Source organism: Cebus imitator, unplaced genomic scaffold (genome assembly GCF_001604975.1).
Source record: "Cebus imitator isolate Cc_AM_T3 unplaced genomic scaffold, Cebus_imitator-1.0 Scaffold79, whole genome shotgun sequence".
Lineage (NCBI taxonomy): Eukaryota > Metazoa > Chordata > Mammalia > Primates > Cebidae > Cebus > Cebus imitator.
In genome coordinates, this window is record NW_016107394.1 from 1,351,449 (window position 1) to 1,367,684 (window position 16,236).

At 41.0% G+C, this 16,236-nt stretch overlaps 1 protein-coding gene across 5 annotated transcripts in view; it reads right to left on the reverse strand.

The window, feature by feature from the left end:
* STIM1 (stromal interaction molecule 1) overlaps positions 1–16,236 on the reverse strand; it is a 239,070-nt gene that overhangs the window by 28,892 nt on the left and 193,942 nt on the right. For all 5 annotated transcript variants that reach the window (XM_017532855.2, XM_017532858.2, XM_017532856.2 and 2 more), the window contains exons 4-5: positions 15,186–15,297; positions 11,734–11,849 (exon numbers count right to left, since the gene is read on the reverse strand). In XM_017532855.2, the coding sequence (XP_017388344.1) occupies positions 11,734–11,849; positions 15,186–15,297 (228 nt within the window). The remainder of the gene's footprint in view (positions 1–11,733; positions 11,850–15,185; positions 15,298–16,236) is intronic.

Consider the following 16,236-nt stretch of genomic DNA (forward strand, 5'->3'; position numbering starts at 1 on the left):
ACATCTGGGACACAGCTCAAGCAGTGTTTAGAAGGAAAATTATAGTACTAGATACCCACAAAAAAAAAACAGGAAACACCCTAACATTACAATTAGCAGAAGACAAGAAATAAGATCAGAGCAGAACTGAAGGAGACAAAGACACAAAAAAAACCCTTCAAAGAATGAATCCAGGAGCTGGTTTTTTAAAAAAATCAACAAAATAGACCACTAGTCAGACTAATAAAGAAGAAAAGAGAGAAGAATCTAATAGACACAGTAAAAAATGATAAAGGGGATATCACCACTGATCTCACAGAAATACAAACTACCATCAGAGAATACTATAAACACCTCTACACAAATAATCTAGACTATCTAGAAGAAATGGATAAATTCCTGGACACATACACCCTCCCAAGTCTAAACCAGGAAGAAGTCGAATCCCTGAATAGGCCCATAACAAAGTCTCAAATTGAGGCAGTAATTAATAGCCTACCAACCAAAAAAAGTCCAGGACCAGACGAATTCACAGTCAAATTCTACCAGAAGTGCAAAGAAGAACCAATACCATTCCTTCTGAAACTATTCTAAACAGTGGAAAAAAGGGACTCTTCCCTAACTCATTTTATGAGGCCTGATACTAAAACCTGGCAGAGACACAACTAAAAAAGAAAATTTCAGGCCAATATCCATGATGAACATTGATGGAAAAATCCTCAATAAAATACTGGCAAACTGAAACCAGCAGTACATAAAAAAGCTTATCCACTACGATCAAGTCAGCTCCATCCGTGGGATGCAAGGCTGGTTCAACATATGCAAATTAATAAATGTAATCCATCACATAAACAGAACCAATAACAAAAACCACATGACTATCTCAATAGATGCAGAGAAGGCCTTTGATAAATTCAACACCCCTTCATGCTAAAAACTCTCAATAAGCTAGGTATTGATGGAATGTGTCTCAAAAGAATAAGCTATTTATGACAAACCCACAGCCAATATCATACTGAATGGGCCAAAGTTGGACGAATTCCCTTTGAAAACTGGCACAAGACAAGGATACTCTTTTTCACCATTGCTATTCAACATAGTATTAGAAGCTCTGGCCAGGGCAGTCAGGTATGAGAAAGAAATAAAGCATATTCAAATAGGAAGAGAGGAAGTCAAATTGTCTCTATTTGCAGATGACATGACTGTATATTTAGAAAACCCAATCGTCTCAGCCCAAAATCTCCTTAAGCTGATAAGCAACTTCAGCAAAGTCTCAGGATACAAAATCAATGTGCAGAAATCACAAGCATTTCTATACACCAATAACAGACAAACAGAGAGCCAAATCATGAGTGAACTCCCATTCACAATTACCACAAAGATAATTAAATACCTAGGAACTCAACTTACAAGGAATGTGAAGGACCTCTGCAAGGAGAACTACAAACCACTGCTCAAGGAAATGAGAGACAACACAAACAAATGGAACAACATTCCATGGTAATCGATAGGAAAAATCAGTATCATGAAAATGGCCACACTGCCCAAAGTAATTTATAGATTCAATGCTATCCCCATCAAGCTACCAGTGACTTTCTTCACAGAATTAGAAAAAACTACTTTAAATTTCATATGGAACCAAAAAAGAGCCCACATAGCCAAGACAATCCTAAGCAAAAAGAATAAAGCTGGAGGCATCACATCACACTACCTGACTTCAAACTACAAGGCTACAGTAACCTAAACATCATGGTACTGGTACTGAAACAGATATACAGATCAATGTAACAGAACAGAGGCCTCAGAAATAATGCCACACATCTACAGCCATTTGATCTTTGACAAACCTGACAAAAGCAATGGGGAAGGGGTTTCCCATTTAACAAATGGTGTTGAGAAAACTGGCTAGCCATATGCAGAAAACTGAAACTGCACCCTTTCCTTGCACCTTATACAAAAATTAACTTAAGATGAATTAAAGACTTAAACGTAAGACCTAAAACCATAAAGACTCTAGAAGAAAACCTAGGCAATACCATTCAAGACATAGGCATGGGCAAAGACTTCATGACTAAAATGCCAAAAGCAATGGCAAAAAAGCCAAAATTGACAAATGGGATCTAATTAAACTTAAGAGCTTCTGCACAGCAAAAGAAACTATTATCAGAGTGAACAGGCAATCTATAGAATGGGAGAAAAATTTTGCAATCTATCCATCTGACAAAGGGATAATATCCAGAATCTACAGAGAACTTAAATTTACAAGAAAAAAACGAACAACCCCATCAAAAAGTGGTCAAAGTATATGAACAGACACTTCTCAAAAGATGACATTTATGCAGCCAACAAACATATGAAAAAAAGCTCATCATCACTGGTCATTAGAGAAATGCAAATTAAAACTACAGTGAGGCCGGGCGCGGTGGCTCAAGCCTGTAATCCCAGCACTTTGGGAGGCCGAGGCGGGTGGATCACAAGGTCAAGAGATCGAGACCATCCTGGTCAACATGGTGAAACCCCGTCTCTACTAAAAATACAAAAAATCAGCTGGGCATGGTGGCGCATGCCTGTAGTCCCAGCTACTCAAGAGGCTGAGGCAGGAGAATTGCCTGAACCCAGGAGGCGGAGGTTGCGGTGAGCCGAGATCGCGCCATTGCACTCCAGCCTGGGTAACATGAGTGAAACTCCGTCTCAAAAAAAAAAAAAAAAACTACAGTGAGATACCATCTCACACCAGTTAGAATGGCAATCATTAAAAAGTCAGGAAACAACAGATGCTGAAGAGGGTGTGGAGAAATAGGAATGCTTTTATGCTGCTGGTGGGAGTGTAAATTAGTTCAACTACTGTGGAAGACAGTGTGGTGATTCCTCAAGGATCTAGAAACAGAAATTCCATTTGACCCAGCAATCCCATCACTGGGTATATACCCAAAGGATTATAGATCATTCTATTATAAAGACACATGCACACATATGTTTACTGCAGCACTGTTCACAATAGCAAAGACTTGGAACCAACCCATATGCCCATCAATGATAGGCTGGATAAAGAAGATATGGCACATATAGACCATAGAATTCTATACAGCCATAAAAAAGGATGAGTTGGGTTTTTGGACCCAAGATGGCCAAATAGACACAACACCCAATGAGAGACGCAGAAATCCAGAGATCTCCTAGCTCCAACCGAGGCATAGGCAAGTATTTCATGACTAAAACACCAAAAGCAAAGGCAACAAAAGCCAAAATAGACAAATGGAATCGAGCTTCTGCTTAGCAAAAGAAACAAACATTAAAGCGAACTGGCAACCAACAGAACGGGAAAAAACTTTTTGCAAGCTACCCATCTGACAAAGGGCTAATATTCAGAATCTACTAAGAACTAAAATATACAAGAAACAACCCACCCCATCCAAAAGTGGGCAAAAGATAGGAACACTTTTCAAAAGACATTTATGTGGCCAACAAACATGAAAATGTTCACTGGTCATTTGAGAAATGCAAATCAAAACCACCTTGAGATACCATCTCATACCAGTTAGAAGGGCGATTAAAAATCTGGAGACAACAGATGCTGGAGGATGTGGAGAAATAGCAATGCTTCTACACTGTTGGTAGGAATGTAAATTAGTTCAACCATTGTGGAAGACAATGTCAATTCCTCAAGGATCTGGAAACAAATACCATTTGACCCCACAATCCCATTAAGTGGGTATACACCCAAAGGATTATAAATGGATCTATTATGAAGACACACATGCATCGGTATGTTCATTGTAGCACTGTTTACAATAGCAAAGACTTGGAACCAACCCAAATAACCATCAATGACTGACTGGATAAAGAAAATGTGGCATATATACACCATGGAATACTATGAAGCCATAAAAAAGGATGAGTTCATGTCCTTTGCAGGGACATGGATGAAGCTGGAAACCATCATTCTCAGCAACTAACACAAAAACAGAAAACCAAACGCCGAATGTTCTCACTCATAAGTGGGAGTTGAACAATGAGAACACATGGACACAGGGAGGGGAACATCACACACCAGGAAGGGGGACTAGGGGAGGGATAGCATTAGGAGAAATACCTAATGTAGATGATGGATTGATAGGTAAAGCAAACCACCATGGCATGTGTATACCTATGTAACAAACCTGCACATTCTGCACATGTACCCCAGAACTTAAGGTATAATTTTTAAAAAGAAAAAGGAAGAAAGAAGAAGAAAGAAGAAAAAGAGGAAGAGGAAGAGGAAGTGGAAGAAGAGGAGGAGGAGGAAGAGGAGGAAGAGAAGGAGGAAGGTAGTTTCCTTATCCTGATTTCTGAGAAGCCAGGTGCAAATGACTAGGGGGAGAAAAAAAAGCTTTGCTAACTTTAAACAGACAAAAGAAACAAGACTATTGGAATAATTAAAAGTTAGTAATATACTTATAATTAAACCAATTATAAAATTTATCAACTTCTAAGATTTAAATTATTTCTTCATAATTCCTAATTTTATTATTATTATTATTATTCTGTTTATCTCCAAGGCTGCAGTAGTAATAAAAGGTATTCATTGTTTTTTGGGTTTTTAAAATTAAAAGCAGGTACAAAGGGCTGTGGGTTCCTACAGGAGAATAAGAGGAAAGAGTTTAGCATGTCTGAGAAAAGGCTGAAAAACCATCCTGGAGAAAGTTTGAAAGGCAAATTGGAACATAACAGAAAAGAGAGATGGGGTAAGGATGCAGCTACAGATATCAAAGTGAGCTTTGCCAGAAAAGCAACAACTCCTGCTCACGGGGGACTTTCCCCTATTTTCTGAGCCACTGAAGAAGGAAGACAAGGCGTAGTCTTGTCTTTTCCTATCTCCAACTGCCCCTAACCCCCAACAGTTATTCTGCAGTCCTCCTGCACTCTTCTCAATATTCCTGCTGAAAGCACAAAGCGCATACTAACCCCTAGACCAGGACTAAGCACACTGTAGGCACATGTTATAAATCAAAAATAGTAGCTACCATTTATTTAGGGGAAATTGGGGCACAGAGAACCTTAGAAATGTGTCCAAGGTCACAAAGCTACTGAGTGATAGAGCCAGTCAGTTTGATTTCAAAGCTGGAACTCTGTTTCCTCTAACAGAAGTAGAAGGTGGATAACATCTCCTAACATCTCCAAACTGGTACTCTTTGGAGAGTCCTTGGTGGGCCTGTGAGCCCAGAGCCAACTCTGCAGAGTGAAAAAGGCCACAAAGGGCAGTGTGCTACTCTGGAGCCACATAGGGAGGACTGAGCATGCCTTCTACTGTCAGAAAATGGACCTTGAGGTGGCCCTGTGCTGAGCCAGTCTGATCGCTCTTCCCACTTCCCAAGTTCTTAGGTTGCTGCGAACAGATGGCACCTGTTCCCTCAGCAGACCCTCTTGGCTACTGCATGACAAACCTTCTATTTGAGATCTGTCAAGCCTCAAACCAATAGCAGGATTTTATCATGGCTCGGTGAGGTGGCCACAGCTCACAGCTGTAACAGGTCTAGGTTCTCTGGGGTGTTCATGTGCTAAATGACTGAAGATGAGGTCTAAGTGTTTGCTCACTCAGCCTTAAGAACTCATCCTAAGTTCAGAACACAAGTCAGAGCCAGTACAGGCCTCTAGGTCCTAAATGGGTGTTAAAGAATAGCGCTGAAATAACGATGTTTAGTCCATGCTCAGAGGGGAAAATAAAGCCTAGAAGGGCAGAGATTAAGGGACTTTTTGTAAACACCCAGCAGGCACGCCTCCACCCCTTTCAGAAGTCTCCTGGCAAAGAATTTCTTAGTATTTTCCTCGGATTCCAGCTGGCAATTTTTTAATTTTTCCTTTGACAAGCATCAGTAGAAAAATATAAAACAATATTTGCCATCAGGACAGCTGCTGATTTCTGAAAATCTTAGCTTCCAGGTGTATACCCAGCTCTATCAGAATCCTTGAATGAGAGAGCCAGTAAGAACTTTTAATGGCCAAGCCCATTTTACAGATAAGGAAACCCAAATCTAGGCAGAGCTGAATTGTCAAAGGTCATTTAATAAAGCAAGGACCAAGCACAGAAGCCCTAAAAATATAGGATGCAGACACCAGGAAGGAACAAACCTTCTGTCTTTTATTCAGAACCCTTATTAAGCAAGGAGTTCCTCCCAAAAATCATAAAATGTCACAGCTGAAAGGAAGTGTAGGGAGGAATCTCATGAAACAAATAATAAAATACCCTGAGAAAAGTGACCTACTCAAGGTCACACAGTGAGTGGCAATTTTCAAAAGGGACCAAGGTCACCTCCCAATACAGCGTTCTTTCCTAAACTTCACAAGAAGTCATCAGAATGACAGTCCAAAAAAAAAAATCAAGCTGTACAGGAATACCTCAAATACACTACAATTTCAGTTCTAGACCACTGCAATAAAGCTAATATAGCAATAAAGTGAGTCACACAAAATTTTTGGTTTCCCAGTGATAAAAGTTATGTTTATACTATACTGTAGTCTATTAAGTATATAAAAGCATTATGTCTAAAAATACAATGTGCATGCCTTAATTTAAAAATACCTTATTGCTTAAAAATTCCAATACAGAGACTCAATAGTGAGCACATGCTACTAGAAATGTGGTACCAACAGCTTGATCAACACAGGATTGCCACAAACCTTCAACTTGTAAAAAATGCAATTATCTGCAAAGTGCAATAAAGCAAAGCATAATAAAACAAAGTATGCCTTTACATATTTATTAAGATATAATTCACAGATCCTAAAATTCTAAATCTCTTAAAATGTGCAATTCAATGACTGTAGTATATTCACAAGGTTGTGCAACCATTGGCACAATTAATGTTAGAATATTATCATTACCCCAAAAAGAAATGCCATATCTATTAGCAGTCGCTTCCTATTTCCCACGGCCCCCCACCCCCGACCCCCAGCCCTAGAATCTACTAATCTATTTTTTGTCTCTATGGATTTGGCTATTTTGGGCATTTTATATAAGTGAAATCACAAATTTGTATAATATGTGGCCTATTGTAACTGGCTTCACTCATTTGGCATGTTTTCAAGGTTCATCCACATTGTTGCATGTATCAGTACTTCATTCCTTTTCATGGCTGATTAATATTCTATTATAAGGCTGGGCACAGAGGCTCACGCCTGTAATCCCAGAACTTTGGGAGGCTGAGGTGGGCGGATTGCCTGAGGTCAGAAGTTCAATACCAGCCTGGCCAACATGGAGAAACCCTGTCTCTACTAAAAATACAAAAATTAGCTGAGCGTGGCGGCACACGCCTGTAATCCCAGCTACTCAGGAGGCTGAGGCAGAAGAATTGCTTGAGCCCAGGAGACAGAGGTTGCAGTGAGCTGAGGTCACACCACTGCACTCCAGCATGGCAGACAGAGCGAGACTCTGTCTCAAAAAATACACACACACACACACACACATATATATATATTCTATTGTATGTATATACCATATTTATTTTTCCATTCATCAACTGACAGACATTTGGAGTTGCTTCCACTTTTTGGCTATTGTTCTAATTTCTACACATCCTCACCAACACTTGTTAATGTATTTTTTATTATATCCTAGTGGGTAAAAAGTGATACCTCAGTTTGGTTTTGATTTGCATTTCTCTGATAATGATGTTGAGCATTGTTTCAGGTGTATATTGGCTATTGAACTATGGAATATATAAATATATGTTCAAATCCTTTGTCCATTTTTTTTTTCTTTTTGAGACAGGGTCTCACTCTGTCGCCCAGGCTGGAGTGCAGTGGCATGATCTCGGCTCACTGTAACCTCTGCCTCCCAGGTTCCAGCAATTCTCATGCCTCAGCCTCCTGAGCAGCTGGGATTACAGGCATGTGCCAGCACACCCAGCTAATTCTTGTATTTTTTTAGTAGAGACGGGGTTTCACCATGTTGGCCAGGCTATTGTCAAACTCCTGACCTCAGATGATCTGTCCATCTCGGCCTCCCAAAGTGTTGGGATTACTGGCATGAGCCACTGCATCTAGCAAGAAATTTTTATATATTCTGGATAGTCGAGCCTTCTCAGAAAAATGTTTCCCAATATTTTCTCCATTTCGTGGGTTGTCTTTTCACTTTCTTGGTACGTTCTCTGAAGTATAAAACTTTTTTTATTTTGGTGAAGTCCAGTTTAACTCTTCTTTCTTTTGTTGCTTATGCTTTTTAAAAAATAATTTGAGGTAAAATTCACATAATATAAAAGTAACCATTTTAAAGTAAGCAATTTAGTGGCATATAGTGCATTCATGATGTTATGCAACCACCACCTCTATCTAGTCCCAAAACATTTCTATCACTCCACAGTAAATTTTCTTACCCAGTAAGCAGTTTCTCCCCATTCCCTCCTCCCACCAACCCCTGCCAACCATCAGTCTAGCTTCTGTCTCTGTGGATTTATCTATTCTAATTATTTCATATTAATAGAATCATATAATATGTGACCTTTTGTGTCTGGCTTCTTTCACTTAGCATAACATTTTCCAGGTTCATCCACATTGTAGCATGTATCAGAACTGCATTCCATTTATAGATGAATAATATTCCATTGAGCCAGAATGTATTTATCTATTCATCCATTAATAGACATTTGGGTTGTTTTATTTTTTTGGCTCTTATGACATGTGCTGCTATGAACATGCACGTACATGTACTTGTTTGAGTACCTATTTTCAACTCTTTGCATATATACCTCATTATGGAACTACTAGGTTCCATGGTAACTCTATATCTAATTTTTGAGAAACCACCAGATTATTTTGCACAGTAGCTGAAGCATTTTACCTTTTCACCAGCAATGTACAAAAGTTCCAATTTCTCTATACCCTTGCCAATACTTGTTATTTTCCATTTTAAAAAACTATTATTGCCGGGCGCGGTGGCTCACGCCTGTAATCCCAGCACTTTGAGAGGCCGAGGCGGGTGGATCACGAGGTCAAGAGATCTAGACCATCCTGGTCAACACGGTGAAACCCAATCTCTACTAAAAATACAAAAAATCAGATGGGCATGGTGGCGTGTGCCTGTAATCCCAGCTACTCAGGAGACTGAGGCAGGAGAATTGCCTGAACCCAGGAGGCGGAGGTTGCGGTGAGCCGAGATCGCGCCATTGCACTCCAGCCTGGGTAACATGAGCGAAACTCCGTCTCAAAAAAAAAAAAAAAAAAAAAAAAAAACTATTATTGCCGGGCGCGGTGGCTCACTCTTGTAATCCTAGCACTTTGGGAGGCTGAGGTGGGTGGATCACCTGAGGTCAGGAGTTCAAGACCAGCCTGGCCAACATGGTGAAACCCCATCTTAAAAAAATAAAAAATCAATAAAAAAACTATTATTATTACAACTATCCCAGTCATCACGAAATATATTCTTAGCTTCAGTACCTGTGTTCTCCCTATCTCAGGAAGATCATTTTCCTGCTGATCTCTGACCTTCCTTAGGTTAGATCACATGCAGCACACAGGCTACATACAATAAGCCTACGAGAAAAATATCCCTGTGCTGGTATCAGTCTAACCTGCTCCACCAGGGCCCCTCTTGTTGGTTCTGATATCCTAGACCCAGTACCATGTCCCCAGCATTCTGGTTCCAATGCTAGCTAATTTTTCCAGATAAAATCCTTGACTGCTTTAACCTGTAGTTTCTACTGTATGCTTTCAGACATGGTAAATCTGATTTTGAGACAAAACACATACAGCTTGATAATATATATTGCAAGTCTAAGGAAGATTTTCAGGCTGCTGAAAGCCTTCCCTAGCTAGGTGGTGACAGAAGAGAACCTTGGCAAAAGTAGCCTAGTTTTTATAGTTGGGTGTAAGTGTTCTTCTTGGTATATACAAAGAGATGTGTAAGCTGTTAACAGGGAGAGTTTAATAAGGCCACTTCTCATCTTTCAAGACTCAGCTTAAGAATTACTTTCTCCGGGCCGGGCGCGGTGGCTCAAGCCTGTAATCCCAGCACTTTGGGAGGCCGAGGCGGGTGGATCACGAGGTCAAGAGATCGAGACCATCCTGGTCAACATGGTGAAACCCTGTCTCTACTAAAAATACAAAAAATCAGATGGGCATGGTGGCGTGTGCCTGTAATCCCAGCTACTCAGGAGGCTGAGGCAGGAGAATTGCCTGAACCCAGGAGGCGGAGGTTGCGGTGAGCCGAGATCGCGCCATTGCACTCCAGCCTGGGTAACAAGAGCGAAACTCCGTCTCAAAAAAAAAAAAAAAAAAAAATTAAAGAATTACTTTCTCCATAAAGTTTCCTGGACTCCAGTAGGAAGCTCCTCCCTAGTTTGTGCCCCCACTTGAACTTTGGAGAGACTTACATAATAGCTTTAACACTTACTATATTTGTTAACACTTTACTGTATTTGTTGACATGGCTATCTCCATTTAGATGGAAGTACTTGAGAGCAGGGACCTTGCCATTTATACTAGTATACAAAATGTACTCAATAAATGTTAGTGAATGACTGAAGGGCCATGGCTCAATACAGAGACTAGGCCTTACATAAAGAGTAGAACAATTCACTGTGTCATCATTCAAAACCTACCAATGAAGGTGAGCAAAATGTGTCCTAGTACCCTCCACTCCCCCAAAAAAAGGTGGCAAAGGAAGTGGAAACAGTAGTCTTCTTCCAGGTTGCTCTGTTTCATACTTTCAAAAAGTATAGATCTACTTGTATTGAGACATCAGCTTGCACATTTGCCAAGCCATATTCATAGACAGGGAAATGTTATATTGCCTCTGACCTTGCCTGCAGCTGCTTCTCTGGACTTGTTCCTGGTTCAATAGCATTCTACGGCTGGCACCCTAAATTGATTCCAGCCATTCCCAAAGAGCAGAAAGTGGGCCCTAAGTGCCTGTTTGGTCAAGAATAGTTTTCCAAGAAATCTCGCTACTTTTTGTTCCCCCTTGGTTCACTTAGAATTAGAAAAAGGATGGCAGAGCTGACCATTCCCACAACATAGATCTGTAGAGACTGAACAACCTAATTCTTTTAACTAGCTCCTGGCTGAAGAGACCACCCTTTCTTAGGCCTGAGTGTGTCTACCGCTTCAGTGAAGACCCACTTAGTCCTCCTTGGTCATTCAATGATACAAAGATGTTCACTAATCAGTTCATGTACTCTACATGTCTACAATAACCTACTGTCATTATATATATAAACCTGTTGATGTGCAATTGAAATGAAATATGGAAGTAGGTAACAGCTAAAAAGCTTTCAGCCCATAGTGGGTTACTTCTATCCCTGAGTATACTTTTCATATTTTAGCTTTTGTAGTCTTGCTCAGGTTGTTTACTCTGCTTAGAATGTCCTGTTTTGCCACCTCCATAGAATGGAGCTCTATCCACCCTTAAAGGCAGAGGTCACATGTCACCTTGTCTATAGGACACCTTTACTAACCTTCCTCTGGGTCTCAGAAGCACTGTGTACCTCTGTAGAACACTCATGTTATCCCTCAAGGGCAGAACATGATTCATTCCAGGTCTTCCTACAGGGTCCAACACAGCACTGACACAATGCAGATGATTTCCTTAAAGTATTTAATGAATGCATGTTGCTATGTGTCTGAACTAAAATGCAAGACTCTTTCATACTTTAATACCTGTGGCAATGGTGGAGGTGCTGCCTTGCAGATGTGCCTAGGAGACCCAGAGGCTTAGCCTATCTACTACAACAGCTTTGGTTTCTATGGCACAGCAGTAGCCCTTCTCTACACAGGACTCACAGAGAGGAGGCCCAAAGAGCACTGTATCCAGGGCCTTCAGCTGCAGCTTCTGCCGATGGCTCCGGTCTGTCATCTTCAGCACAGTTCCTGTCATGGTGGTATTGGTGACAGCTAGCCTGTTGAGGCAAAGAGTAGCTGGTCATTTTACTGCCAGTAAAGCCAGCAAAGATCCTGGTAGGATTACCCACCTCCTCCAGGAACACTTCTAGCTCTTAGTGACTGCTCCCCTCTGCACTCTAGAACACAGAGTCTATACCAGTTGGGTCTCAACAGGGAATATAGAGGGACACATAATATTTGCCAAGAATTTGTTCAGCCTTTTCCCCATATCCGCCAACTTAAGCACCCTATCCTCTAGGGATTACCTGTCTGTGACCATTCCCACACCCAACTAAATTTTCTGTTGTGCTTCTCCTTCCAGGGTGTGTACTCTACATATTGTCCTCACTTCCCACTACTTATAAATGCGTTTCCTGTGCAGCCCAGGTCAAACTGTCAGGCCATATGACCCAGTGATTCTGGGACTTATGAATTATCCTACTTAAACCCACTGTCATTATATATAAACCTGCTGATGTGCTATTGAAATGAAATATAGAAAAGGAAAAAATTCAATTAACCACTGATGACAAAAATGGAATTAGTCCTGTTAGCTTGTATTTGAGTCACTGCAATACAAGTTACCTCCAATAAAATTACTGTAATTTTTTATGACCTCCACCCATACTATCAGTGATAACTTTAATGAGAGAGAGCCTGTAAACAAGAAAATGACCTAGGAAAAATGAAACTTTGTTCTCTTCTGCTGGAACACAGTGGATATAGGAGGAGAGGGGTAAAAGATAGGACAGGTTGAAAACCACTGGTCTAGGTCCCACAAATAAGCACTTAATTCCGTACTACTCTATAAGGCTGGTGCTCTTTTCTGATGCGTAGCTTTATTTCCCCAGCTAGAAACGAAGCTTCTGACATCCCAGTGTGATTTATACTCCTGTCTGAGCACGTAGGAACAGCTACTTCCTTCTCTGGCCTTGGAAAGCAATCAAGCCCACTGATAAGAGAGGCAGTGAGGCACTGTAATGGGGAGTGGGAGTGGTCAGGAGAGCTGGCTTCTCATCTCAGCTTTACTAGTGACCACTTGCCCGATCAAAAGTTGTTTTGTTCCTCCCCCAGGAGCTCAGATTCCTTCTGAGTAAACTGATGTAAAATCAGATGCTTCCTACAAGCCTGGGAGTTCTTGGAGTTCCTCTTTAAAGCACTTCTGCCAGATGTGCTGCAGTTCATCTAACTAATGAGAATAAACATTGTCACCTTTTCTACAGTCTATTTCTCAAAGAAACGTATGAACTGGAATGCTATCTGCTTGTAAGCAACGAAAGAAATGAAAAAGGAGCTAACACTGACTAAGCAAGTAATGTGTATCTGGTACAGTTCTGATACTTTACATACAATACCTCATTCAGTCCTCACAACAACCTTAAAAACTCAGTTCCATTATTAGTGCCACTTTCTAGATAAGAAAACAGAGACTTCAGTTGAGTAACTTGCCCAAAGTCACACACAAGTAAGTGGCAAAGCCAGAGAGTCAACTCAAATCTGCTAGATTATTCTCATTATACCATGTGAGCCAGTGATGGGCCTTGAACCACCCTCACTCCACCCCAAGCAATGAAGGCCCCATACTTACTGTTGTCACTAAGGTGCCACAGCTTGGCATCCCCTACACCTGTGCCCAGCCTGGCTGGATCTGGTCTTGGCTCTAATTAGCCACAAAAATGCTAAGGGAACCCACGACCTAAGAACTGACTTCTTATCCTATGCTTTACAGTTTTAATCCAAGCCATAAACATCCCCCATGAAGAAAACGGTCCAGGGATCCACAAGGCAATATTGCTATTTCTGTGGGTAGCAAGAAAGAACCTTAAATCTTGGATCTTAGTCATCAGTCACCTACTTTTCCATTAAACATGGAGCTCCTCAAATCAGAGGTCAGATCGAATGCATCTCTTTGTCCTCAGGGCCCAGCAGAAAGCACAGCACATGGTATAGGTGCTTAGTGAAGTTTTGTAAAATAGAACTAAACTGAATATTGAAAGGAACCTATCTTTAACCACATAGCACAAGAGGAAGATGCAGTGAAAAAAAAACAGGGCATTTAGAACAAGACAGACCTGGGTTCAAATCCCAACTCTGCCACTTACCAGCTTGGATAAATTATAAAATATTTGAGATTCAGTTTGCTCACCCAAAAGATGGGATACTCTTCCTCCCAGAGTTGTGAGAATCAACTGAAATAATAGGTAGGAAAGCACTCTATAAAGGGAGGTACAAACATTAAGATTATTACTCTCTCCAGAGAGGGAGAAGCTGTGAAAAGAGGCTGCAGGCAGCAGAGGAGGGAACAGCCAGCTCAGCTAGGCCGGACAGCAGTGCTCAGTAGCTCTGTGGCTGAAGACTGCAATGTGTGGGCATTCCAACAGCTTCACCTCCCCGTTTCCCCTTTGCTGAAGCTCAAAACCAGATGCACCTACATAATAAGATGACAGATTATATATAATCAGCACTTACCAGACAGTAAGCCCTTTGAGGGCAAGGGCAAGTTGTTGTCATCTTTATCCCCAGCACCCAGCGCAAGTGCTTGGCACAGAGCAGGTACCCAGTAAATATTTGTTGGATGAATAAGTAAATGGATTAATGACTTAATGACTGAATGACATATGGCACTAGTTTGACATAGCAAGAAGTCCAAGCAGTACTCCATCCCCTCCCCATTCCCAGCACAAGCCCTAGCATATTGAGCGTGAAAAGGAGGCAAAGAGTTATGATACAACAGCTGTTGGAGTCATCCCAGAGAAGAGGCTGGGGCCAATGACAATTAACCTCTCCTCTGTACCATTTTTATTACAAATAAGCTGTATATGGATAACCCAGGGGAGGCTAAAAGAGCCCCGAGGCTCCTGGGTGTTAAAAGAGGCAGCTGCTCAGGGAACAGAAAAAAAAAAGGGAGAGAGAAACACCACAGGCTTTGATGTATACGCAGATTCAAATCTCAGTTTTGCCCCTAACTATTCATGTTTGTGACCTTGGGAAAGTTACATAACCAGTTTCATCATCTATATACAATAATACCCACCTTACATGACTGATGTAAGAATTAAATGAGATACTGTATATAGTGTTGAGTAGAATGCCTGGCATGTACTAAGCAATCAGTAAATGGCAGCTATTAGTACTATTCCCAGGATTGACAGAAATATTAAAGAAGAGAGTGGATGCAAAGTGCCATCATATTTTACAGCAAGTGCACAACAGATGTGAGAAGAGGCAAGATCTATAGATGCTGCCCTGAAAATGGTAGAACCTCACTTAACTGGCCAGAGCAATCTGAAGGCAGGCCCACTCCAGCCCATTCCCTGTACCCTCAAATGAAGAAAATCCAGTCCCCTCCTGACCTTGGCATGGCATGGCCACTGAGCTGCAGCTTCCGGAAGGTCTCCTCATACTGAGGCAGCTCCACATATGTGATCAGCCACTGTACCACCTCATCCACGGTCCAATTGTATACTGTGAAAAAAGACAAGCAAAGCCATGACTCCAGAATGCCAAGCACTGCTTGCATTTATTGTCATGGTCATATTGACCTTAATATTTACCATATTTGTATGTTTAATATCTCTCTGTCCCATAAAATACTAAGTATGAAAGGAGTATACACGGTGAGTCTATTTATATGAAATCCTGGAAAAGACAAATTTATAGTGATAGAAAGTAGATCAACGGTCAGCTGGACCAGGAAGGGAGGTGGGGACTGACTGGGAAAAATCACAAATGCAACATTATAAGGTGACGGGTATATTCTATATCTTGAATGTGGTGGTGGTTACACAAATGATAACATCTGTCAAAATACATCCAACTGTACATTTAAAATAGGTGTATCATCTTTTATGTAAATTATACCTCAATAAATCTGATTTTGGAATATTTTTAAACTGTTGTGAACCGGGTTGAGAATAAACTATCCATCCATCCATCTATCCAACTATTCAACTGAGCATTCATAAGGGGCCTACTTAGTGCCAAGCCTGGAGGAAGTTAGTTCCCAATCCAATGGATGAGATCAAAAGCTAAACAGCATGAGTAAAGCACAGATCCTGATAAAGAAAAATACACAGAGCACAGAGGAGAAAGGAAATAACTGCCTAGGGGTTCAAGGACAGCCTCAGAGAAGATGATGTATTGCAACATAAAGCATTAGTAGAAGCTTATGTGAAATATTTCATGGGTGTGGGGGAGGAAGGTTCTTGATACAGAATGAAGACAGGTGCAAAAGAAAAGATGTGGAATTTGATGTGTCTGAAACAGCAGTCCCCAACCATTTTGGCACGAGGGACCAGTTTCATGGAAGACAATTTTTCCATGGACCTGGGGCAGGGAGATGGTTTTAGGAGGAAACTGTTCCAGCTCAGATCATCAGGCATTAGTTAGATTCTCACAAGGAGC